Raw genomic sequence first — 27,909 nt, 5'->3', positions numbered from 1 at the left:
TCTGTGTATATAGGTGCATATACCTCTTCTGTGTATATAGCTGCGTATACCTCTTCTGTGTATATAGCTGCGTATACCTCGTGTGTGTGTGTATATAGGTGCGTATACCTCTTGTGTGTGTATATAGGTGCGTATACCTCTTCTGTGTATATAGGTGCGTATACCTCTTCTGTGTATATAGCTGCGTATACCTCTTGTGTGTGTATATAGCTGCGTATACCTCTTCTGTGTATATAGCTGCGTATACCTCGTGTGTGTGTGTGTGTGTGTGTGTGTGTGTGTGTGTGTGTGTATATAGGTGCGTATACCTCTTGTGTGTGTATATAGCTGCGTATACCTCTTGTGTGTATATAGGTGCATATACCTCTTGTGTGCATATACCTCTTGTGTGTATATAGGTGCGTATACCTCGTGTGTGTGTATATAGGTGCGTATACCTCTTCACTGTATATAGGTGCGTATACCTCTTCTGTGTATATAGCTGCGTATACCTCTTGTGTTTATATAGGTGCGTATACCTCTTGTGTGTGTATATAGGTGCGTATACCTCTTGTGTGTGTATATAGGTGCGTATACCTCTTCTGTGTATATAGCTGCGTATACCTCGTGTGTGTGTGTGTATATAGGTGCGTATACCTCTTGTGTGTGTATATAGGTGCGTATACCTCTTGTGTGTGTATATAGGTGCGTATACCTCGTGTGTGTGTGTATATAGGTGCGTATACCTCTTCTGTGTATATAGGTGCGTATACCTCTTCTGTGTATATAGGTGCGTATACCTCTTGTGTGTGTGTGTATATAGGTGCGTATACCTCTTGTGTGTCTATATAGGTGCGTATACCTCTTCTGTGTATATAGCTGCGTATACCTCTTGTGTGTGTATATAGGTGCGTATACCTCTTCTGTGTATATAGCTGCGTATACCTCTTGTGTGTGTATATAGGTGCGTATACCTCGTGTGTGTGTGTGTATATAGGTGCGTATACCTCGTGTGTGTGTGTGTATATAGGTGCGTATACCTCTTGTGTGTGTGTGTATATAGGTGCGTATACCTCTTGTGTGTGTATATAGCTGCGTATACCTCTTCTGTGTATATAGCTGCGTATACCTCTTGTGTGTGTGTGTGTGTGTGTGTATATAGGTGCGTATACCTCTTGTGTGTGTATATAGGTGCGTATACCTCTTGTGTGTGTATATAGGTGCGTATACCTCTTCTGTGTATATAGGTGCGTATACCTCTTGTGTGTGTATATATGTGCGTATACCTCTTGTGTGTGTATATAGCTGCGTATACCTCTTGTGTGTGTATATAGGTGCGTATACCTCTTCTGTGTATATAGGTGCGTATACCTCTTGTGTGTGTATATAGGTGCGTATACCTCTTGTGTGTGTATATAGCTGCGTATACCTCTTGTGTGTGTATATAGGTGCGTATACCTCTTGTGTGTGTATATAGGTGCGTATACCTCTTGTGTGTGTATATAGGTGCGTATACCTCTTGTGTGTGTATATAGGTGCGTATACCTCTTGTGTGTGTATATAGGTGCGTATACCTCTTGTGTGTGTATATAGGTGCGTATACCTCTTCTGTGTATATAGGTGCGTATACCTCTTGTGTGTGTATATAGGTGCGTATACCTCTTGTGTGTGTATATAGCTGCGTATACCTCTTGTGTGTGTATATAGGTGCGTATACCTCTTCTGTGTATATAGGTGCGTATACCTCTTGTGTGTGTATATATGTGCGTATACCTCTTCTGTGTATATAGCTGCGTATACTTCGTGTGTGTGTGTGTGTGTGTATATAGCTGCGTATACCTCTTGTGTGTGTATATAGGTGCGTATACCTCTTGTGTGTGTATATAGCTGCGTATACCTCTTGTGTGTGTATATAGGTGCGTATACCTCTTCTGTGTATATAGGTGCGTATACCTCTTGTGTGTGTATATATGTGCGTATACCTCTTCTGTGTATATAGCTGCGTATACTTCGTGTGTGTGTGTGTGTGTGTATATAGGTGCGTATACCTCTTCTGTGTATATAGCTGCGTATACCTCTTGTGTGTGTGTGTGTGTGTGTATAGGTGCGTATACCTCTTGTGTGTGTATATAGGTGCGTATACCTCTTGTGTGTGTATAGGTGCGTATACCTCTTCTGTGTATATAGCTGCGTATACCTCTTGTGTGTGTATATAGGTGCGTATACCTCTTCTGTGTATATAGGTGCGTATACCTCGTGTGTGTATATAGGTGCGTATAACTCTTCTGTGTATATAGGTGCGTATACCTCGTGTGTGTATATAGGTGCGTATACCTCTTCTGTGTATATAGGTGCGTATAGCTCGTGTGTGTATATAGGTGCGTATACCTCTTCTGTGTCTATAGCTGCGTATAGCTCGTGTGTGTATATAGGTGCGTATACCTCTTCTGTGTATATAGCTGCGTATACCTCGTGTGTGTGTGTATAGGTGCGTATACCTCTTCTGTGTATATAGCTGCGTATACCTCTTCTGTGTATATAGGTGCATATACCTCTTCTGTGTATATAGCTGCGTATACCTCGTGTGTGTGTGTATATAGGTGCGTATACCTCTTGTGTGTGTATATAGCTGCGTATACCTCTTGTGTGTGTATATAGGTGCGTATACCTCTTCTGTGTATATAGCTGCGTATACCTCTTCTGTGTATATAGGTGCATATACCTCTTCTGTGTATATAGCTGCGTATACCTCGTGTGTGTGTGTATATAGCTGCGTATACCTCGTGTGTGTGTGTATATAGGTGCGTATACCTCTTCTGTGTATATAGGTGCGTATACCTCTTCTGTGTATATAGCTGCGTATACCTCTTGTGTGTGTGTGTATATAGCTGCGTATACCTCTTCTGTGTATATAGCTGCGTATACCTCGTGTGTGTGTGTGTGTGTGTGTGTGTGTGTGTATATAGGTGCGTATACCTCGTGTGTGTATATAGCTGCGTATACCTCTTCTGTGTATATAGCTGCGTATACCTCTTGTGTGTATATAGGTGCATATACCTCTTGTGTGTATATAGGTGCGTATACCTCTTCACTGTATATAGGTGCGTATACCTCTTCTGTGTATATAGCTGCGTATACCTCTTGTGTGTATATAGGTGCGTATACCTCTTGTGTGTGTGTATATAGCTGCGTATACCTCTTCTGTGTATATAGGTGCGTATACCTCTTCTGTGTATATAGCTGCGTATACCTCGTGTGTGTGTGTGTATATAGGTGCGTATACCTCTTGTGTGTGTATATAGCTGCGTATACCTCTTGTGTGTATATAGGTGCATATACCTCTTCTGTGTATATAGCTGCGTATACCTCGTGTGTGTGTGTGTATATAGGTGCGTATACCTCTTGTGTGTGTATATAGGTGCGTATACCTCTTGTGTGTGTATATAGCTGCGTATACCTCTTGTGTGTGTATATAGGTGCGTATACCTCTTCTGTGTATATAGCTGCGTATACCTCGTGTGTGTGTGTGTATATAGGTGCGTATACCTCTTGTGTGTGTATATAGGTGCGTATACCTCTTGTGTGTGTATATAGGTGTGTATACCTCTTCTGTGTATATAGGTGCGTATACCTCTTCTGTGTATATAGGTGCGTATACCTCGTGTGTGTGTGTGTATATAGGTGCGTATACCTCTTGTGTGTCTATATAGGTGCGTATACCTCTTCTGTGTATATAGCTGCGTATACCTCGTGTGTGTGTATATAGGTGCGTATACCTCTTGTGTGTCTATATAGGTGCGTATACCTCTTCTGTGTATATAGCTGCGTATACCTCTTGTGTGTGTATATAGGTGCGTATACCTCTTCTGTGTATATAGCTGCGTATACCTCGTGTGTGTGTGTATATAGGTGCGTATACCTCTTGTGTGTGTATATAGGTGCGTATACCTCGTGTGTGTGTGTGTGTGTGTATATAGGTGCGTATACCTCTTGTGTGTGTATATAGCTGCGTATACCTCTTCTGTGTATATAGCTGCGTATACCTCTTGTGTGTGTGTGTGTGTGTCTATAGCTGCGTATACCTCTTGTGTGTGTATATAGGTGCGTATACCTCTTGTGTGTGTATATAGGTGCGTATACCTCTTCTGTGTATATAGCTGCGTATACCTCTTGTGTGTGTATATAGGTGCGTATACCTCTTCTGTGTATATAGCTGCGTATACCTCTTGTGTGTGTATATAGCTGCGTATACCTCGTGTGTGTGTATATAGGTGCGTATACCTCTTGTGTGTGTATATATGTGCGTATACCTCTTCTGTGTATATAGCTGCGTATACTTCGTGTGTGTGTGTGTATATATAGGTGCGTATACCTCTTGTGTGTGTGTGTATATAGGTGCGTATACCTCTTCTGTGTATATAGCTGCGTATACCTCTTGTGTGTGTGTGTGTGTGTGTGTATATAGGTGCGTATACCTCTTGTGTGTGTATAGGTGCGTATACCTCTTCTGTGTATATAGCTGCGTATACCTCGTGTGTGTGTATATAGGTGCGTATACCTCTTCTGTGTATATAGCTGCGTATACCTCTTCTGTGTATATAGCTGCGTATACCTCTTGTGTGTGTGTATATAGCTGCGTATACCTCTTGTGTGTATATAGGTGCGTATAGCTCTTGTGTGTATATAGCTGCGTATACCTCTTCTGTATATACAGGTGCGTATACCTCTTGTGTGTGTATATAGCTGCGTATACCTCTTGTGTGTATATAGGTGTATATACCTCTTCTGTGTATATAGGTGTATATACCTCTTCTGTGTATATAGGTGTGTATACCTCTTCTGTGTATATAGGTGTGTATACCTCTTCTGTGTATATAGCTGCGTATACCTCGTGTGTGTGTGTATATAGGTGCGTATACCTCTTGTGTGTGTATATAGCTGCGTATACCTCTTGTGTGTGTATATAGGTGCGTATACCTCTTCTGTGTATATAGGTGCGTATACCTCTTCTGTGTATATAGCTGCGTATACCTCTTGTGTGTGTATATAGGTGCGTATACCTCTTGTGTGTGTGTGTGTATATAGGTGCGTATACCTCGTGTGTGTGTGTGTATATAGCTGCGTATACCTCTTCTGTATATATAGGTGCGTATACCTCTTGTGTGTATATAGCTGCGTATACCTCTTGTGTGTGTATATAGGTGCGTATACCTCTTGTGTGTGTATATAGGTGCGTATACCTCTTGTGTGTGTGTGTGTGTGTATATAGCTGCGTATACCTCTTCTGTGTATATAGCTGCGTATACCTCTTGTGTGTGTATATAGGTGCGTATACCTCTTGTGTGTGTATATAGGTGCGTATACCTCTTGTGTGTGTATATAGGTGCGTATACCTCTTGTGTGTGTATATAGGTGCGTATACCTCTTGTGTGTGTGTGTGTGTGTATATAGCTGCGTATACCTCTTCTGTATATACAGGTGCGTATACCTCTTCTGTGTATATAGCTGCGTATACCTCTTGTGTGTGTGTGTGTGTGTGTGTGTGTGTGTGTGTATATAGGTGCGTATACCTCTTGTGTGTGTATATAGCTGCGTATACCTCTTGTGTGTGTATATAGCTGCGTATACCTCTTCTGTGTATATAGGTGCGTATACCTCTTCTGTGTATATAGCTGCGTATACCTCTTGTGTGTGTGTGTGTGTATATAGGTGCGTATACCTCTTGTGTGTATATAGGTGCGTATAGCTCTTGTGTGTATATAGCTGCGTATACCTCTTCTGTATATATAGGTGCGTATACCTCTTGTGTGTGTGTGTGTGTATATAGCTGCGTATACCTCTTCTGTATATACAGGTGCGTATACCTCTTGTGTGTGTATATAGCTGCGTATACCTCTTGTGTGTGTGTATATAGCTGCGTATACCTCTTCTGTGTATATAGGTGTATATACCTCTTCTGTGTATATAGGTGTGTATACCTCTTCTGTGTATATAGCTGCGTATACCTCTTGTGTGTGTATATAGCTGCGTATACCTCTTGTGTGTGTATATAGGTGCGTATACCTCTTCTGTGTATATAGGTGCGTATACCTCTTCTGTGTATATAGCTGCGTATACCTCTTGTGTGTGTGTGTATATAGGTGCGTATACCTCGTGTGTGTGTGTGTGTGTGTATATAGCTGCGTATACCTCTTCTGTATATATAGGTGCGTATACCTCTTCTGTGTATATAGGTGTATATACCTCTTCTGTGTATATAGGTGTGTATACCTCTTCTGTGTATATAGCTGCGTATACCTCTTCTGTGTATATAGCTGCGTATACCTCTTGTGTGTGTGTGTATATAGGTGCGTATACCTCGTGTGTGTGTGTGTGTGTGTGTGTGTATATAGCTGCGTATACCTCTTCTGTATATATAGGTGCGTATACCTCTTCTGTGTATATAGGTGTATATACCTCTTCTGTGTATATAGGTGTGTATACCTCTTCTGTGTATATAGCTGCGTATACCTCTTGTGTGTATATAGCTGCGTATACCTCTTCTGTGTATATAGCTGCGTATACCTCTTGTGTGTGTATATAGCTGCGTATACTTCTTGTTTGTATATAGGTGCGTATACCTCTTGTGTGTATATAGGTGCGTATACCTCTTCTGTGTGTATATAGGTGCGTATACCTCTTCTGTGTATATAGCTGCGTATACCTCTTCTGTGTATATAGGTGCGTATACCTCTTCTGTGTATATAGCTGCGTATACCTCTTGTGTGTGTGTGTGTGTGTGTGTGTGTGTGTATATATAGGTGCGTATACCTCTTGTGTGTGTATATAGCTGCGTATACCTCTTCTGTGTATATAACTGCGTATACCTCTTCTGTGTATATAGGTGCGTATACTTCTTGTGTGTGTATATAGCTGCGTATACCTCTTCTGTGTATATAGCTGCGTATACCTCTTGTGTGTGTGTGTGTGTATATAGCTGCGTATACCTCTTCTGTGTATATAGCTGCGTATACCTCGTGTGTGTGTGTGTGTGTGTGTGTATATAGGTGCGTATACCTCTTGTGTGTGTATATAGGTGCGTATACCTCTTGTGTGTGTATATAGGTGCGTATACCTCTTGTGTGTGTATATAGGTGCGTATACCTCTTCTGTATATATAGGTGCGTATACCTCTTCTGTGTATATAGCTGCGTATACCTCTTCTGTGTATATAGCTGCGTATACCTCTTGTGTGTGTATATAGGTGCGTATACCTCTTCTGTGTATATAGCTGCGTATACCTCTTGTGTGTGTATATAGGTGCGTATACCTCGTGTGTGTGTGTGTGTATATAGGTGCGTATACCTCTTGTGTGTGTGTGTATATAGGTGCGTATACCTCTTGTGTGTGTATATAGGTGCGTATACCTCTTGTGTGTGTATATAGGTGCGTATACCTCTTCTGTGTATATAGCTGCGTATACCTCTTGTGTGTGTATATAGGTGCGTATACCTCTTCTGTGTATATAGCTGCGTATACCTCTTGTGTGTGTATATAGGTGCGTATACCTCTTCTGTGTATATAGCTGCGTATACCTCTTGTGTGTGTATATAGGTGCGTATACCTCGTGTGTGTGTGTGTGTATATAGCTGCGTATACCTCTTGTGTGTGTGTGTATATAGGTGCGTATACCTCTTGTGTGTGTATATAGCTGCGTATACCTCTTCTGTGTATATAGCTGCGTATACCTCGTGTGTGTGTATATAGGTGCGTATACCTCTTGTGTGTGTATATAGCTGCGTATACCTCTTCTGTGTATATAGCTGCGTATACCTCGTGTGTGTGTATATAGGTGCGTAAACCTCTTCTGTGTATATAGCTGCGTATACCTCTTGTGTGTGTATATAGCTGCGTATACCTCGTGTGTGTGTATATAGGTGCGTATACCTCTTGTGTGTGTATATATGTGCGTATACCTCTTCTGTGTATATAGCTGCGTATACCTCTTGTGTGTGTATATAGCTGCGTATACCTCATGTGTGTGTATATAGGTGCGTATACCTCTTGTGTGTGTATATATGTGCGTATACCTCTTCTGTGTATATAGCTGCGTATACCTCGTGTGTGTGTATATAGCTGCGTATACCTCGTGTGTGTGTATATAGCTGCGTATACCTCTTGTGTGTGTGTATATAGCTGCGTATACCTCTTGTGTGTATATAGGTGCGTATACCTCGTGTGTGTGTATATAGCTGCGTATACCTCTTGTGTGTGTGTATATAGCTGCGTATACCTCTTGTGTGTGTATATAGGTGCGTATACGCTCTTCTGTGTATATAGCTGCGTATACCTCTTGTGTGTGTATATAGGTGCGTATACCTCTTGTGTGTGTATATAGGTGCGTATACCTCTTGTGTGTGTATATAGGTGCGTATACCTCTTCTGTGTATATAGCTGCGTATAGCTCTTGTGTGTGTATATAGCTGCGTATACCTCTTGTGTGTGTATATAGGTGCGTATACCTCTTGTGTTACCTTGTATAGCACCTGTGCTGTTGTAGCGCCTCCTTCAGGTGCTGTATGAAGCTGCTGCAGTGTTATTACAGCACTGTGTGTATGAGGCCGTACTGCAGTCTGCCGGGTCACTGCCTCTCTCCCCCCTCCCCCGCTGGCGATTTATCAGCAAGTCCCGTCCAAACATCCTAAATATAGAGGGGGGGAGGGGGGGGAGCGCGGAAGGGGGGGGAGAGCGCGGAGGGGGGGGGGGGAGCGCGGAAGGGGGGGGAGAGCGCGGAAGGGGGGGGAGAGCGCGGAGGGGGGGGGGAGCGCGGGGAGGGGGGGGGGGGAGAGCGCGGAGGGGGGGGGGGAGGGGGGGGGGGAGAGCGCGGAGGGGGGGGGGAGGGGGGGGGGGGAGAGCGGGGAGGGGGGGGGGAGCGCGGGAGGGGGGGGGGGAGAGCGGGGAGGGGGGGGGAGGGGGGGGGGGGAGAGCGGGGAGGGGGGGGAGGGGGGGGGGGGAGAGCGGGGAGGGGGGGGGGGGAGGGGGGGGGGGGAGAGCGGGGAGGGGGGGGGGGAGAGCGGGGAGGGGGGGGGGAGAGCGCGGGGGGGGGGGGGGGGAGAGCGCGGGGGGGGGGGGGGGAGAGCGCGGGGGGGGGGAGAGCGCGGGGGGGGGGGAGAGCGCGGAGGGGGGGGGGGGGGGAGAGCGCGGAGGGGGGGGGGGGGGGGAGAGCGCGGAGGGGGGGGGGGGGGGGAGAGCGCGGAGGGGGGGGGGGGGGAGAGCGCGGAGGGGGGGGGGGGGGGGGAGAGCGCGGAGGGGGGGGGGGGGGAGAGCGCGGAGGGGGGGGGGGGGGGGAGAGCGCGGAGGGGGGGGGGGGGGGGAGAGCGCGGAGGGGGGGGGGGGGGGGAGAGCGCGGAGGGGGGGGGGGGGGGGAGAGCGCGGAGGGGGGGGGGGGGGGGAGAGCGCGGAGGGGGGGGGGGGGGGGGAGAGCGCGGAGGGGGGGGGGGGGGGGGGAGAGCGCGGAGGGGGGGGGGGGGGGGGGAGAGCGCGGAGGGGGGGGGGGGGGAGAGCGCGGGGGGGGGGGAGAGCGCGGGGGGGGGGGGGGAGAGCGCGGGGGGGGGGGGGGGAGAGCGCGGAGGGGGGGGGGGGGGGAGAGCGCGGAGGGGGGGGGGGGGAGAGCGCGGGGGGGGGGAGAGCGCGGAGGGGGGGGGGGGGGGAGAGCGCGGAGGGGGGGGGGGGGGAGAGCGGGGAGGGGGGGGGGAGAGCGGGGAGGGGGGGGGGGAGAGCGGGGGGGGGGAGAGCGGGGAGCGGGGGGGGGGGAGAGCGGGGAGCGGGGGGGGGGGAGAGCGGGGAGCGGGGGGGGGGGAGAGCGGGGGGGGGGGGGGGAGCGGGGAGGGGGGGGGGGAGAGCGGGGGGGGGGGGGGGGAGAGCGGGGGGGGGGGGGGGAGCGGGGAGCGGGGGGGGGGGGAGAGCGGGGGGGGGGGGGGGGGAGCGGGGAGGCGGGGGGGGGGAGAGCGGGGGGGGGGGGGGGAGCGGGGAGCGGGGGGGGGGGAGCGGGGAGGGGGGGGGGGAGCGGGGAGGGGGGGGGGGAGAGCGGGGAGGGGGGGGGGAGAGCGGGGGGGGGGGGGAGAGCGGGGAGGGGGGGGGGGGGGGAGAGCGGGGAGGGGGGGGGGGGGGGAGAGCGGGGAGGGGGGGGTGAGCGGGGAGGGGGGGGGGAGCGGGGAGGGGGGGGGGAGAGCGGGGAGGAGGGGGGGGGGGAGAGCGGGGAGGAGGGGGGGGGGGGAGAGCGGGGAGGAGGGGGGGGGGAGAGCGGGGAGGAGGGGGGGGGGGGAGAGCGGGGAGGAGGGGGGGGGGGAGAGCGGGGAGGAGGGGGGGGGGGGAGAGCGGGGAGGAGGGGGGGGGGGAGAGCGGGGAGGAGGGGGGGGGGAGAGCGGGGAGGAGGGGGGGGGGAGAGCGGGGAGGAGGGGGGGGGGAGAGCGGGGAGGAGGGGGGGGGGAGAGCGGGGAGGAGGGGGGGGGGAGAGCGGGGAGGAGGGGGGGGGGGGGGGGAGAGCGGGGAGGAGGGGGGGGGGAGAGCGGGGAGGGGGGGGGGGGGGGAGAGCGGGGAGGAGGGGGGGGGGAGAGCGGGGGAGGAGGGGGGGGGGAGAGCGGGGAGGAGGGGGGGGGGGAGAGCGGGGAGGAGGGGGGGGGGGAGAGCGGGGAGGAGGGGGGGGGGAGAGCGGGAGGAGGGGGGGGGGAGAGCGGGGAGGAGGGGGGGGGAGAGCGGGGAGGGGGGGGGGAGGGGGAGGAGGGGGGGGGAGAGCGGGGGAGGAGGGGGGGGGGGGAGAGCGGGGAGGAGGGGGGGGGGAGAGCGGGGAGGAGGGGGGGGGGGGAGAGCGGGGAGGAGGGGGGGGGGGAGAGCGGGGAGGAGGGGGGGGGGAGAGCGGGGAGGAGGGGGGGGGAGAGCGGGGAGGGGGGGGGGGAGAGCGGGGAGGAGGGGGGGGAGAGCGGGGAGGGGGGGGGGAGAGCGGGGAGGGGGGGGGGAGAGCGGGGAGGAGGGGGGGGGGAGAGCGGGGAGGAGGGGGGGGGGAGAGCGGGGAGGAGGGGGGGGGGGAGAGCGGGGAGAGGGGGGGGGGAGAGCGGGGAGGAGGGGGGGGGGAGCGGGGAGGGGGGGGAGAGCGGGGAGGGGGGGGGGAGAGCGGGGAGGGGGGGGGGAGAGCGGGGAGGGGGGGGGGGGAGAGCGGGGAGGGGGGGGGGGGGAGAGCGGGGAGGGGGGGGGGGGAGAGCGGGAGGGGGGGGGGGAGAGCGCGGAGGGGGGGGGGAGCGGGGAGGGGGGGGGGGGGGGAGCGGGGAGGGGGGGGGGAGCGGGGGGGGGAGCGGGGAGGGGGGGGGAGCGGGGAGGAGGGGGGGGGGAGAGCGGGGAGGAGGGGGGGGGGAGAGCGGGGAGGAGGGGGGGGGAGAGCGGGGAAGGGGGGGGGGGAGCGCGGGGAGGGGGGGGGGAGAGAGCGGGGAGGGGGGGGGGGGAGAGCGGGGAGGAGGGGGGGAGAGAGCGGGGAGGGGGGGGGGGGGAGCGGGGAGGAGGGGGGGGAGAGAGCGGGGAGGGGGGGGGGGAGAGCGGGGAGGAGGGGGGGAGAGAGCGGGGAGGGGGGGGGGGGGAGAGCGGGGAGGGGGGGGGGGAGAGCGGGGAGGAGGGGGGGAGAGAGCGGGGAGGGGGGGGGGGGGAGAGCGGGGAGGGGGGGGGGGGGAGCGCGGGGAGGGGGGGGTTTGCGCGGAGAGGGGGGGGGGGAGAGCGCGGAGGAGCCACAGGGTGTCCCAGGTAATTGTGACCCGCAGGGGCCGCCCAATACTGACTGGTCACACAGACAGAAGAACCCCAACATCTCATTCACCCCAACTCCCAACTGGAGGAGCATGGGAGTATGGGACGGGGGGGAGGGGCTCCAAATCACACCGTACACTGTATACTGGTACTGATGATGTCATCACACTCTTCTCTCCAGCCTAGAGGAGCTGTATACTGTATACTGGTACTGATGATGTCATCACACTCTTCTCTCCAGCCTAGAGGAGCTGTACACTGTATACTGGTACTGATGATGTCATCACACTCTTCTCTCCAGCCTAGAGGAGCTGTACACTGTATACTGGTACTGATGATGTCATCACACTCTTCTCTCCAGCCTAGAGGAGCTGTACACTGTATACTGGTACTGATGATGTCATCACACTCTTCTCTCCAGCCTAGAGGAGCTGTACACTGTATACTGGTACTGATGATGTCATCACACTCTTCTCTCCAGGCTAGAGGAGCTGTACACTGTATACTGGTACTGATGATGTCACCAGACTCTTCTCTCCAGGCTAGAGGAGCTGTACACTGTATACTGGTACTGATGATGTCATCACACTCTTCTCTCCAGGCTAGAGGAGCTGTACACTGTATACTGGTACTGATGATGTCATCACACTCTTCTCTCCAGCCTAGAGGAGCTGTACACTGTATACTGGTACTGATGATGTCATCACACTCTTCTCTCCAGCCTAGAGGAGCTGTATACTGGTACTGATGATGTCATCACACTCTTCTCTCCAGCCTAGAGGAGCTGTACACTGTATACTGGTACTGATGATGTCATCACACTCTTCTCTCCAGCCTAGAGGAGCTGTACACTGTATACTGGTACTGATGATGTCATCACACTCTTCTCTCCAGCCTAGAGGAGCTGTACACTGTATACTGGTACTGATGATGTCATCACACTCTTCTCTCCAGCCTAGAGGAGCTGTACACTGTATACTGGTACTGATGATGTCATCACACTCTTCTCTCCAGCCTAGAGGAGCTGTACGCTGTATACTGGTACTGATGATGTCACCAGACTCTTCTCTCCAGGCTAGAGGAGCTGTACGCTGTATTACTGGTACTGATGATGTCATCACACTCTTCTCTCCAGTCTAGAGGAGCTGTACACTGTATACTGGTACTGATGATGTCACCAGACTCTTCTCTCCAGGCTAGAGGAGCTGTACACTGTATACTGGTACTGATGATGTCATCACACTCTTCTCTCCAGGCTAGAGGAGCTGTACACTGTATACTGGTACTGATGATGTCATCACACTCTTCTCTCCAGCCTAGAGGAGCTGTACACTGTATACTGGTACTGATGATGTCATCACACTCTTCTCTCCAGCCTAGAGGAGCTGTACACTGTATACTGGTACTGATGATGTCATCACACTTCACTACTCTTCTTCTCCAGCCTAGAGGAGCTCGTATACTGGTACTGATGTGTCATCGACATAACTCTTCTCTCCAGCCTAGAGGAGCTGTACACTGTTACTGTATGGAATGATGTCATCACACTCTTCTCTCCAGCCTAGAGGAGCTGTACACTGTATACTGGTACTGATGATGTCATCACACTCTTCTCTCCAGCCTAGAGGAGCTGTACACTGTATACTGGTACTGATGATGTCACCACACTCTTCTCTCCAGCTAGAGGAGCTGTACGCTGTATACTGGTACTGAGTCATCACACTCTTCTCTCCAGGTCTAGAGGAGCTGTACTCTGTATACTGGTACTGATGATGTCACACACTCTTCTCTCCAGGCTAGAGGAGCTGTACACTGTATACTGGTACTGATGATGTCATCACACTCTTCTCTCCAGTCTAGAGGAGCTGTACACTGTATACTGGTACTGATGAGTCACACACTCTTCTCTCCAGGCTAGAGGAGCTGTACACTGTATACTGGTACTGATGATGTCATCACACTCTTCTCTCCAGGCTAGAGGAGCTGTACACTGTATACTGGTACTGATGATGTCATCACACTCTTCTCTCCAGGCTAGAGGAGCTGTACACTGTATACTGGTACTGTGATGATGTCATCACACTCTTCTCTCCAGCTAGAGGAGCTGTACGCTGTATACTGGTACTGATGATGTCATCACGCTCTCTCTTCCAGTCCTAGAGGAGCTGTACGCTGTATACTGGTACTGATGATGTCATCACTCTCTTCTCTCCAGTCTAGAGGAGCTGTACGCTGTATACTGGTACTGATGATGTCATCACGACTCTTCTCTCCAGTCTAGAGGAGCTGTACGCTGTATACTGGTACTGATGATGTCATCACACTCTTCTCTCCAGCTAGAGGAGCTGTATACTGTATACTGGTACTGATGATGTCATCACGCTCTTCTCTCAGGCTAGAGGAGCTGTACGCTGTATACTGGTACTGATGATGTCATCACAGCTCTTCTCTCCAGTCTAGAGGAGCTGTACGCTGTATACTGGTACTGATGATGTCATCACACTCTTCTCTCCAGTCTAGAGGAGCTGTACACTGTATACTGGTACTGATGATGTCATCACACTCTTCTCTACAGGCTAGAGGAGCTGTAGTACTGGTACTGTGATGTCATCACACTCTTCTCTCCAGCCTAGAGGAGCTGTACGCTGTATACTGGTACTGATGATGTCATCACACTCTTCTCTCCAGCCTAGAGGAGCTGTACGCTGTATACTGGTACTGATGATGTCATCACACTCTTCTCTCCAGCCTAGAGGAGCTGTACACTGTATACTGGTACTGATGATGTCACCAACTCTTCTCTCCAGGCTAGAGGAGCTGTATACTGGTACTGATGATGTCATCACACTCTTCTCTCCAGCTAGAGAGCTGTACGCTGTATACTGGTACTTGATGTCATCACACTCTTCTCTCCAGCCTAGAGGAGCTGTACGCTGTATACTGGTACTGATGATGTCATCACACTCTTCTCTCCAGTCTAGAGGAGCTGTATACTGGTACTGATGATGTCATCACACTCTTCTCTCCAGCTAGAGGAGCTGTACGCTGTATACTGGTACTGATGATGTCATCACACTCTTCTCTCCAGCTAGAGGAGCTGTACACTGTATACTGGTACTGATGATGTCATCACACTCTTCTCTCCAGCCTAGAGGAGCTGTACACTGTATACTGGTACTGATGATGTCATCACACTCTTCTCTCCAGCCTAGAGGAGCTGTATACTGGTACTGATGATGTCATCACACTCTTCTCTCCAGGCTAGAGGAGCTGTACACTGTATACTGGTACTGATGATGTCATCACACTCTTCTCTCCAGCCTAGAGGAGCTGTACACTGTATACTGGTACTGATGATGTCATCACACTCTTCTCTCCAGGCTAGAGGAGCTGTACACTGTATACTGGTACTGATGATGTCTTCACACTCTTCTCTCCAGTCTAGAGGAGCTGTATACTGGTACTGATGATGTCATCACACTCTTCTCTCCAGCCTAGAGGAGCTGTACACTGTATACTGGTACTGATGATGTCATCACACTCTTCTCTCCAGCCTAGAGGAGCTGTACACTGTATACTGGTACTGGTGATGTCATCACACTCTTCTCTCCAGCCTAGAGGAGCTGTACACTGTATACTGGTACTGATGATGTCATCACACTCTTCTCTCCAGGCTAGAGGAGCTGTACACTGTATACTGGTACTGATGATGTCATCACACTCTTCTCTCCAGTCTAGAGGAGCTGTACACTGTATACTGGTACTGATGATGTCATCACACTCTTCTCTCCAGCCTAGAGGAGCTGTACACTGTATACTGGTACTGATGATGTCATCACACTCTTCTCTCCAGTCTAGAGGAGCTGTACGCTGTATACTTGTACTGATGATGTCATCACGCTCTTCTCTCCAGGCTAGAGGAGCTGTATACTGGTACTGATGATGTCATCACACTCTTCTCTCCAGTCTAGAGGAGCTGTACACTGTATACTGGTACTGATGATGTCATCACACTCTTCTCTCCAGTCTAGAGGAGCTGTACGCTGTATACTTGTACTGATGATGTCATCACGCTCTTCTCTCCAGGCTAGAGGAGCTGTATACTGGTACTGATGATGTCATCACACTCTTCTCTCCAGTCTAGAGGAGCTGTACACTGTATACTGGTACTGATGATGTCATCACACTCTTCTCTCCAGTCTAGAGGAGCTGTACGCTGTATACTGGTACTGATGATGTCATCACACTCTTCTCTCCAGTCTAGAGGAGCTGTACACTGTATACTGGTACTGATGATGTCATCACACTCTTCTCTCCAGGCTAGAGGAGCTGTACACTGTATACTGGTACTGATGATGTCATCACACTCTTCTCTCCAGCCTAGAGGAGCTGTACACTGTATACTGGTACTGATGATGTCATCACACTCTTCTCTCCAGCCTAGAGGAGCTGTATACTGGTACTGATGATGTCATCACACTCTTCTCTCCAGGCTAGAGGAGCTGTATACTGGTACTGATGATGTCATCACACTCTTCTCTCCAGTCTAGAGGAGCTGTACGCTGTATACTGGTACTGATGATGTCATCACACTCTTCTCTCCAGGCTAGAGGAGCTGTACGCTGTATACTGGTACTGATGATGTCATCACACTCTTCTCTCCAGCCTAGAGGAGCTGTACACTGTATACTGGTACTGATGATGTCACCAGACTCTTCTCTCCAGGCTAGAGGAGCTGTACACTGTATACTGGTACTGATGATGTCATCACACTCTTCTCTCCAGGCTAGAGGAGCTGTACGCTGTATACTGGTACTGATGATGTCACCAGACTCTTCTCTCCAGGCTAGAGGAGCTGTACGCTGTATACTGGTACTGATGATGTCATCACACTCTTCTCTCCAGCCTAGAGGAGCTGTACACTGTATACTGGTACTGATGATGTCATCACACTCTTCTCTCCAGGCTAGAGGAGCTGTACACTGTATACTGGTACTGATGATGTCATCACACTCTTCTCTCCAGGCTAGAGGAGCTGTACACTGTATACTGGTACTGATGATGTCATCACACTCTTCTCTCCAGCCTAGAGGAGCTGTATACTGGTACTGATGATGTCATCACACTCTTCTCTCCAGGCTAGAGGAGCTGTACACTGTATACTGGTACTGATGATGTCACCAGACTCTTCTCTCCAGTCTAGAGGAGCTGTACACTGTATACTGGTACTGATGATGTCATCACACTCTTCTCTCCAGGCTAGAGGAGCTGTACGCTGTATACTGGTACTGATGATGTCATCACACTCTTCTCTCCAGTCTAGAGGAGCTGTACGCTGTATACTGGTACTGATGATGTCATCACACTCTTCTCTCCAGTCTAGAGGAGCTGTACACTGTATACTGGTACTGATGATGTCACCAGACTCTTCTCTCCAGCCTAGAGGAGCTGTATACTGGTACTGATGATGTCACCAGACTCTTCTCTCCAGCCTAGAGGAGCTGTACACTGTATACTGGTGCTGATGATGTCATCACGCTCTTCTCTCCAGTCTAGAGGAGCTGTATACTGTATACTTGTACTGATGATGTCATCACACTCTTCTCTCCAGTCTAGAGGAGCTGTATACTGGTACTGATGATGTCACCAGACTCTTCTCTCCAGCCTAGAGGAGCTGTACACTGTATACTGGTACTGATGATGTCATCACACTCTTCTCTCCAGCCTAGAGGAGCTGTACGCTGTATACTGGTACTGATGATGTCATCACGCTCTTCTCTCCAGTCTAGAGGAGCTGTACGCTGTATACTGGTACTGATGATGTCACCAGACTCTTCTCTCCAGTCTAGAGGAGCTGTACGCTGTATACTGGTACTGATGATGTCATCACACTCTTCTCTCCAGGCTAGAGGAGCTGTATACTGTATACTGGTACTGATGATGTCATCACGCTCTTCTCTCCAGGCTAGAGGAGCTGTATGCTGTATACTGGTACTGATGATGTCATCACGCTCTTCTCTCCAGTCTAGAGGAGCTGTACGCTGTATACTGGTACTGATGATGTCATCACGCTCTTCTCTCCAGTCTAGAGGAGCTGTACACTGTATACTGGTACTGATGATGTCATCACACTCTTCTCTACAGGCTAGAGGAGCTGTATACTGGTACTGGTGATGTCATCACACTCTTCTCTCCAGCCTAGAGGAGCTGTACGCTGTATACTGGTACTGATGATGTCATCACACTCTTCTCTCCAGCCTAGAGGAGCTGTACGCTGTATACTGGTACTGGTGATGTCATCACACTCTTCTCTCCAGCCTAGAGGAGCTGTACACTGTATACTGGTACTGATGATGTCACCAGACTCTTCTCTCCAGGCTAGAGGAGCTGTATACTGGTACTGATGATGTCATCACACTCTTCTCTCCAGCCTAGAGGAGCTGTACGCTGTATACTGGTACTGATGATGTCATCACACTCTTCTCTCCAGCCTAGAGGAGCTGTACGCTGTATACTTGTACTGATGATGTCATCACACTCTTCTCTCCAGTCTAGAGGAGCTGTATACTGGTACTGATGATGTCATCACACTCTTCTCTCCAGGCTAGAGGAGCTGTACGCTGTATACTGGCACTGATGATGTCATCACACTCTTCTCTCCAGTCTAGAGGAGCTGTACACTGTATACTGGTACTGATGATGTCATCACACTCTTCTCTCCAGCCTAGAGGAGCTGTACACTGTATACTGGTACTGATGATGTCATCACACTCTTCTCTCCAGCCTAGAGGAGCTGTATACTGGTACTGATGATGTCATCACACTCTTCTCTCCAGGCTAGAGGAGCTGTACACTGTATACTGGTACTGATGATGTCATCACACTCTTCTCTCCAGCCTAGAGGAGCTGTACACTGTATACTGGTACTGATGATGTCATCACACTCTTCTCTCCAGGCTAGAGGAGCTGTACACTGTATACTGGTACTGATGATGTCATCACACTCTTCTCTCCAGGCTAGAGGAGCTGTACACTGTATACTGGTACTGATGATGTCATCACGCTCTTCTCTCCAGCCTAGAGGAGCTGTACACTGTATACTGGTACTGATGATGTCATCACACTCTTCTCTCCAGGCTAGAGGAGCTGTATACTGGTACTGATGATGTCATCACGCTCTTCTCTCCAGGCTAGAGGAGCTGTATACTGGTACTGATGATGTCATCACACTCTTCTCTCCAGTCTAGAGGAGCTGTACACTGTATACTGGTACTGATGATGTCTTCACACTCTTCTCTCCAGTCTAGAGGAGCTGTATACTGGTACTGATGATGTCATCACACTCTTCTCTCCAGCCTAGAGGAGCTGTACACTGTATACTGGTACTGATGATGTCATCACACTCTTCTCTCCAGCCTAGAGGAGCTGTACACTGTATACTGGTACTGGTGATGTCATCACACTCTTCTCTCCAGCCTAGAGGAGCTGTACGCTGTATACTGGTACTGATGATGTCATCACACTCTTCTCTCCAGCCTAGAGGAGCTGTACGCTGTATACTGGTACTGATGATGTCATCACACTCTTCTCTCCAGTCTAGAGGAGCTGTACGCTGTATACTGGTACTGATGATGTCATCACACTCTTCTCTCCAGCCTAGAGGAGCTGTACACTGTATACTGGTACTGATGATGTCATCACACTCTTCTCTCCAGTCTAGAGGAGCTGTACGCTGTATACTTGTACTGATGATGTCATCACGCTCTTCTCTCCAGGCTAGAGGAGCTGTATACTGGTACTGATGATGTCATCACACTCTTCTCTCCAGTCTAGAGGAGCTGTACACTGTATACTGGTACTGATGATGTCATCACACTCTTCTCTCCAGTCTAGAGGAGCTGTACGCTGTATACTTGTACTGATGATGTCATCACGCTCTTCTCTCCAGGCTAGAGGAGCTGTATACTGGTACTGATGATGTCATCACACTCTTCTCTCCAGTCTAGAGGAGCTGTACACTGTATACTGGTACTGATGATGTCATCACACTCTTCTCTCCAGTCTAGAGGAGCTGTATACTGTATACTGGTACTGATGATGTCATCACACTCTTCTCTCCAGTCTAGAGGAGCTGTACGCTGTATACTGGTACTGATGATGTCATCACACTCTTCTCTCCAGTCTAGAGGAGCTGTACGCTGTATACTGGTACTGATGATGTCATCACACTCTTCTCTCCAGTCTAGAGGAGCTGTACACTGTATACTGGTACTGATGATGTCATCACACTCTTCTCTCCAGGCTAGAGGAGCTGTACACTGTATACTGGTACTGATGATGTCATCACACTCTTCTCTCCAGCCTAGAGGAGCTGTATACTGGTACTGATGATGTCATCACACTCTTCTCTCCAGGCTAGAGGAGCTGTATACTGGTACTGATGATGTCATCACACTCTTCTCTCCAGTCTAGAGGAGCTGTACGCTGTATACTGGTACTGATGATGTCATCACACTCTTCTCTCCAGGCTAGAGGAGCTGTACGCTGTATACTTGTACTGATGATGTCATCACGCTCTTCTCTCCAGGCTAGAGGAGCTGTATACTGGTACTGATGATGTCATCACACTCTTCTCTCCAGTCTAGAGGAGCTGTACACTGTATACTGGTACTGATGATGTCATCACACTCTTCTCTCCAGTCTAGAGGAGCTGTACGCTGTATACTGGTACTGATGATGTCATCACACTCTTCTCTCCAGTCTAGAGGAGCTGTACACTGTATACTGGTACTGATGATGTCATCACACTCTTCTCTCCAGCCTAGAGGAGCTGTACACTGTATACTGGTACTGATGATGTCACCAGACTCTTCTCTCCAGGCTAGAGGAGCTGTACACTGTATACTGGTACTGATGATGTCATCACACTCTTCTCTCCAGGCTAGAGGAGCTGTACGCTGTATACTGGTACTGATGATGTCACCAGACTCTTCTCTCCAGGCTAGAGGAGCTGTACACTGTATACTGGTACTGATGATGTCATCACACTCTTCTCTCCAGGCTAGAGGAGCTGTACGCTGTATACTGGTACTGATGATGTCATCACACTCTTCTCTCCAGCCTAGAGGAGCTGTACACTGTATACTGGTACTGATGATGTCACCAGACTCTTCTCTCCAGGCTAGAGGAGCTGTACACTGTATACTGGTACTGATGATGTCATCACACTCTTCTCTCCAGGCTAGAGGAGCTGTACACTGTATACTGGTACTGATGATGTCATCACACTCTTCTCTCCAGGCTAGAGGAGCTGTACGCTGTATACTGGTACTGATGATGTCATCACACTCTTCTCTCCAGCCTAGAGGAGCTGTACACTGTATACTGGTACTGATGATGTCACCAGACTCTTCTCTCCAGGCTAGAGGAGCTGTACGCTGTATACTGGTACTGATGATGTCACCAGACTCTTCTCTCCAGGCTAGAGGAGCTGTACACTGTATACTGGTACTGATGATGTCATCACACTCTTCTCTCCAGGCTAGAGGAGCTGTACGCTGTATACTGGTACTGATGATGTCACCAGACTCTTCTCTCCAGGCTAGAGGAGCTGTACACTGTATACTGGTACTGATGATGTCATCACACTCTTCTCTCCAGCCTAGAGGAGCTGTACACTGTATACTGGTACTGATGATGTCATCACACTCTTCTCTCCAGGCTAGAGGAGCTGTACACTGTATACTGGTACTGATGATGTCATCACACTCTTCTCTCCAGGCTAGAGGAGCTGTACACTGTATACTGGTACTGATGATGTCATCACACTCTTCTCTCCAGCCTAGAGGAGCTGTATACTGGTACTGATGATGTCATCACACTCTTCTCTCCAGGCTAGAGGAGCTGTACACTGTATACTGGTACTGATGATGTCACCAGACTCTTCTCTCCAGTCTAGAGGAGCTGTACACTGTATACTGGTACTGATGATGTCATCACACTCTTCTCTCCAGGCTAGAGGAGCTGTACGCTGTATACTGGTACTGATGATGTCATCACACTCTTCTCTCCAGTCTAGAGGAGCTGTACGCTGTATACTGGTACTGATGATGTCATCACACTCTTCTCTCCAGTCTAGAGGAGCTGTACACTGTATACTGGTACTGATGATGTCACCAGACTCTTCTCTCCAGCCTAGAGGAGCTGTATACTGGTACTGATGATGTCACCAGACTCTTCTCTCCAGCCTAGAGGAGCTGTACACTGTATACTGGTGCTGATGATGTCATCACGCTCTTCTCTCCAGTCTAGAGGAGCTGTATACTGTATACTTGTACTGATGATGTCATCACACTCTTCTCTCCAGTCTAGAGGAGCTGTATACTGGTACTGATGATGTCACCAGACTCTTCTCTCCAGCCTAGAGGAGCTGTACACTGTATACTGGTACTGATGATGTCATCACACTCTTCTCTCCAGCCTAGAGGAGCTGTACGCTGTATACTGGTACTGATGATGTCATCACGCTCTTCTCTCCAGTCTAGAGGAGCTGTACGCTGTATACTGGTACTGATGATGTCACCAGACTCTTCTCTCCAGTCTAGAGGAGCTGTACGCTGTATACTGGTACTGATGATGTCATCACACTCTTCTCTCCAGTCTAGAGGAGCTGTACGCTGTATACTGGTACTGATGATGTCATCACACTCTTCTCTCCAGCCTAGAGGAGCTGTACACTGTATACTGGTACTGATGATGTCATCACACTCTTCTCTCCAGGCTAGAGGAGCTGTACACTGTATACTGGTACTGATGATGTCATCACACTCTTCTCTCCAGCCTAGAGGAGCTGTACACTGTATACTGGTACTGATGATGTCATCACACTCTTCTCTCCAGTCTAGAGGAGCTGTATACTGGTACTGATGATGTCATCACGCTCTTCTCTCCAGGCTAGAGGAGCTGTACACTGTATACTGGTACTGATGATGTCATCACACTCTTCTCTCCAGGCTAGAGGAGCTGTACACTGTATACTGGTACTGATGATGTCATCACACTCTTCTCTCCAGTCTAGAGGAGCTGTACACTGTATACTGGTACTGATGATGTCACCAGACTCTTCTCTCCAGTCTAGAGGAGCTGTACACTGTATACTGGTACTGATGATGTCATCACACTCTTCTCTCCAGTCTAGAGGAGCTGTACGCTGTATACTGGTACTGATGATGTCATCACACTCTTCTCTCCAGCCTAGAGGAGCTGTACACTGTATACTGGTACTGATGATGTCATCACACTCTTCTCTCCAGCCTAGAGGAGCTGTATACTGGTACTGATGATGTCATCACACTCTTCTCTCCAGGCTAGAGGAGCTGTATACTGGTACTGATGATGTCATCACACTCTTCTCTCCAGGCTAGAGGAGCTGTACACTGTATACTGGTACTGATGATGTCATCACACTCTTCTCTCCAGGCTAGAGGAGCTGTACACTGTATACTGGTACTGATGATGTCATCACACTCTTCTCTCCAGCCTAGAGGAGCTGTACACTGTATACTGGTACTGATGATGTCATCACACTCTTCTCTCCAGCCTAGAGGAGCTGTACGCTGTATACTGGTACTGATGATGTCATCACGCTCTTCTCTCCAGTCTAGAGGAGCTGTACGCTGTATACTGGTACTGATGATGTCACCAGACTCTTCTCTCCAGTCTAGAGGAGCTGTACGCTGTATACTGGTACTGATGATGTCATCACACTCTTCTCTCCAGTCTAGAGGAGCTGTACGCTGTATACTGGTACTGATGATGTCATCACACTCTTCTCTCCAGCCTAGAGGAGCTGTATACTGTATACTGGTGCTGATGATGTCACCAGACTCTTCTCTCCAGGCTAGAGGAGCTGTACACTGTATACTGGTACTGATGATGTCATCACACTCTTCTCTCCAGTCTAGAGGAGCTGTATACTGTATACTGGTACTGATGATGTCACCAGACTCTTCTCTCCAGTCTAGAGGAGCTGTACGCTGTATACTTGTACTGATGATGTCATCACGCTCTTCTCTCCAGTCTAGAGGAGCTGTACGCTGTATACTTGTACTGATGATGTCATCACACTCTTCTCTCCAGCCTAGAGGAGCTGTACACTGTATACTGGTACTGATGATGTCACCAGACTCTTCTCTCCAGGCTCTGCGCTGTATCCAACCTTTCCCTTAGTTCATGCTGCATTTAGCCGACCAGTTCCAGATCGAGACGTCATCTCACAGCTCTATATATAGATGACACAGAGGAGACATTTAGAGACCCACACATATGAGACGGTCACAGAAGTGACAGACAGGTACAGAAGAGACAGAGAAGAGACACATAAAAGACTTATAGGGACAATCAGAGAGACAGAGCAGAGACAGTCACAGTAGAGACAGGCAAAGAGATAGGCAGGTACCAAAGAAACTGTTTGTATATGTCAAAAAGACAGACGTATGAAAGAGAGGTAGTGAGGAGAGCGAAAGAGACAGGCGGAGAGACAAGTACAGAAAGACAGAGAGAGACAGACACAAAGAGACAGAGGGGAGGTATAGACAGACAGAGAGACACAAAGAGACAGAGGCAAAGAGACAGAGAGGAGGCAAGGACAGAGAGAGACACCAAGAGACAGAGAAAGACAGAGACAGAGAGGAGGCATAGACAGAGAGACAGAGACAGACACAAAGAGACAGAGGGGAGGCACAGACAGACAGAGAGAGACACAAAGAGACAGAGGGGAGGCACAGACAGACAGAGAGAGACACAAAGAGACAGAGAGGAGGCAAAGACAGAGAGAGAGAGACAGACACAAAGAGACAGAGAGGAGGCAAAGACAGACAGACACAAAGAGACAGAGAGGAGGCACAGACAGACAGAGAGAGACACAAAGAGACAGAGAGGAGGCAAAGACAGAGAGAGAGAGACACAAAGAGACAGAGAGGAGGCAAAGACAGAGAGACAGAGACAGACACAAAGAGACAGAGACACCAAGAGACAGAGCAGACGGGGGGGGACATGTCGGGGGTGATTGTGACCCGGAAGGCGGAGGGCTCAGCGTTAGATTTCTGGTTGTGTCTTCTATCGGGTCAGGCCGAGACTGTTGCGGAGCTGCTGGAGCAGTCGGGGGATTTGATTCACCCCAACTCTGTGTTTGATACGAGTGATGTGGACGAATGGCGGAATTATCGCTACAACCCCACGGCTTTACGTAGGTGTCACAGACAGGCGTCCTCTGCCACAGAGGAGAGCGCACCCAATGTCCTCAGGTCTCTTCTTCTCCCCGCAGGGATCTGGTCTCTGACCTATGAAGAAGAATTCACCTGCCCTCTGTACGTGAGCGCCAGCCGTGGCCACACCGAGTGCCTGCAGCTCCTCCTCAGGAAGGGGGCACATGTGGATTTTGCTCCTGGTGGCGAAAGTGCTCTGCATGGCGCCTGCGAGAACGGTCACAACGAATGTGTGAGGCTCCTGCTGAGATATGGCGCCAACCCCAACCTACAGTCCCAAGATGGCCTCCACCCGCTCCACTACTGTAAGACCCCGGAGTCCTACCAGTAAGTCCTCACCATATACAACCTGATGGCGGTGCACCGGCAGTCCTATGTAACACCACAGACAACACCGGCAGTCCTATGTAACACCACAGACAACACCGGCAGTCCTATGTAACACCACAGATAACACCGGCAGTCCTATGTAACACCACAGACAACACCGGCAGTCCTATGTAACACCACAGACAACACTGGCAGTCCTATGTAACACCACAGATAACACTGGCAGTCCTATGTAACACCACAGACAACACCGGCAGTCCTATGTAACACCACAGACAACACCGGCAGTCCTATGTAACACCACAGACAACACCGGCAGTCCTATGTAACACCACAGACAACACCGGCAGTCCTATGTAACACCACAGACAACACTGGCAGTCCTATGTAACACCACAGACAACACTGGCAGTCCTATGTAACACCACAGACAACACCGGCAGTCCTATGTAACACCACAGACAACACCGGCAGTCCTATGTAACACCACAGACAACACCGGCAGTCCTATGTAACACCACAGACAACACCGGCAGTCCTATGTAACACCACAGACAACACCGGCAGTCCTATGTAACACCACAGACAACACCGGCAGTCCTATGTAACACCACAGACAACACCGGCAGTCCTATGTAACACCACAGACAACACCGGCAGTCCTATGTAACACCACAGACAACACCGGCAGTCCTATGTAACACCACAGACAACACCGGCAGTCCTATGTAACACCACAGACAACACCGGCAGTCCTATGTAACACCACAGACAACACCGGCAGTCCTATGTAACACCACAGACAACACCGGCAGTCCTATGTAACACCACAGACAACACCGGCAGTCCTATGTAACACCACAGACAACACCGGCAGTCCTATGTAACACCACAGACAACACCGGCAGTCCTATGTAACACCACAGACAACACCGGCAGTCCTATGTAACACCACAGACAACACCGGCAGTCCTATGTAACACCACAGACAACACCGGCAGTCCTATGTAACACCACAGACAACACCGGCAGTCCTATGTAACACCACAGACAACACAGGCAGTCCTATGTAACACCACAGACAACACAGTGATAACTCTCTATATACAGGTAATGTAGTAGATGTCACCGGCAGTCCTATGTAACACCACAGATAACACAGTGATAGCTCTCTATATACAGGTAATGTAGTAGATGTCACCGGCAGTCCTATGTAACACCACAGATAACACAGTGATAACTCTGTATATACAGGTAATGTAGTAGATGTCACCGGCAGTCCTATGTAACACCACAGATAACACAGTGATAGCTCTCTATATACAGGTAATGTAGTAGATGTCACCGGCAGTCCCATGTAACACCACAGATAACACAGTGATAACTCTCTATATACAGGTAATGTAGTAGATGTCACCGGCAGTCCTATGTAACACCACAGATAACACAGTGATAACTCTCTATATACAGGTAATGCAGTAGATGTCACCGGCAGTCCTATGTAACACCACAGACAACACCGGCAGTCCTATGTAACACCACAGACAACACCGGCAGTCCTATGTAACACCACAGACAACACCGGCAGTCCTATGTAACACCACAGACAACACCGGCAGTCCTATGTAACACCACAGACAACACCGGCAGTCCTATGTAACACCACAGACAACACCGGCAGTCCTATGTAACACCACAGACAACACCGGCAGTCCTATGTAACACCACAGACAACACCGGCAGTCCTATGTAACACCACAGATAACACAGTGATAACATAGTAGATGTCACTGGCAGTCCTATGTAACATGTATTTCCTCTGCTTCCTCTTCCAGCTGTGCTAAGCTCCTCCTACAATATGGCGCCCATGTGAACAGCCGGTCGGAGGATGAGGAGCTGACGCCATTGCATATGGCGGCTCGCCACGCTTTGCTGGACCATGTAGACCTTTACCTCCGTCATGGCGCTGCTGTGGATAAGAGAGATGTTCAGGGGGAGACGCCATTAAGTGCGGCCTGCAGTCCCCCCCAGAGCGGCGCCGGGCAGCTGGACAGCTACTATAAGGTGTGTCAGCGGCTTGTGGAGAGCGGCGCGGATATTCACACACGAGACAATGACCAGCAGAGTCCCCTTCACCTGGCCTGTAAGAGCGCCAATCCTCAGACAGTGCAACTACTGCTGGAACGCGGGGCCGAGGTCAACGCCATGAGCTACAGCGGCAATACCGCCATGCAGAACATCCTGCAGGTGACGGCCTACAAGCTGGACAACCAGCCGGAGCTCATCGTGCGGGCGCTGCTCAATCATGGCGCCATCCGGGTGTGGCCTGGAGCTCTCAGCAAGGTAACACGGCCAGAAATCGGCCACAGCCCCTTTATCCTCCAGGTCAGACCCAGATATAGGAAAGAGAAGAAGCCACGTGAAGGAGCAGCAGGAGGGTCAAGACGTGGCTGAGGAGGCTCTGACGTGCTGTGCAGGAGACGCGCCTCTTCTGATGGCCACAAGGTGTTTGCTGCCACGTCTTGGCCTCCTTGTGCTGCTCTCTGTGGCCTCGTTCCTCTGATGA

At 50.4% G+C, this 27,909-nt stretch overlaps 1 protein-coding gene and 1 long non-coding RNA gene across 3 annotated transcripts in view; both read left to right on the top strand.

Annotated features, from left to right (window-relative positions):
- The first annotated feature begins 402 nt into the window (after positions 1-402).
- On the top strand, positions 403-6,154 carry LOC142188659 (uncharacterized). Of its 2 annotated transcripts, none has more exons than XR_012713046.1 (3): positions 403-415; positions 2,895-2,933; positions 6,120-6,154. It is a non-coding gene; the product is annotated as an uncharacterized LOC142188659 (long non-coding RNA). The 2 variants fall into 2 exon arrangements; XR_012713047.1 differs by lacking the exon at positions 6,120-6,154 and adding an exon at positions 3,918-3,952.
- An 18,299-nt stretch (positions 6,155-24,453) lies between these two features.
- Positions 24,454-27,909, top strand: part of LOC142188658 (ankyrin repeat and SOCS box protein 10-like) — a gene marked incomplete at its 3' end in the record, with an annotated part of 29,934 nt that continues 26,478 nt past the window's right edge. Inside the window, exons 1-3 of the mRNA XM_075261902.1 lie at positions 24,454-24,994; positions 25,073-25,340; positions 27,179-27,686. Of these exons, the coding sequence (XP_075118003.1) occupies positions 24,802-24,994; positions 25,073-25,340; positions 27,179-27,686 (969 nt within the window). The remainder of the gene's footprint in view (positions 24,995-25,072; positions 25,341-27,178; positions 27,687-27,909) is intronic.

Source organism: Leptodactylus fuscus, unplaced genomic scaffold, assembly GCF_031893055.1.
Source record: "Leptodactylus fuscus isolate aLepFus1 unplaced genomic scaffold, aLepFus1.hap2 HAP2_SCAFFOLD_606, whole genome shotgun sequence".
Lineage (NCBI taxonomy): Eukaryota > Metazoa > Chordata > Amphibia > Anura > Leptodactylidae > Leptodactylus > Leptodactylus fuscus.
This window is presented reverse-complemented; position numbering and strand designations above follow the sequence as displayed.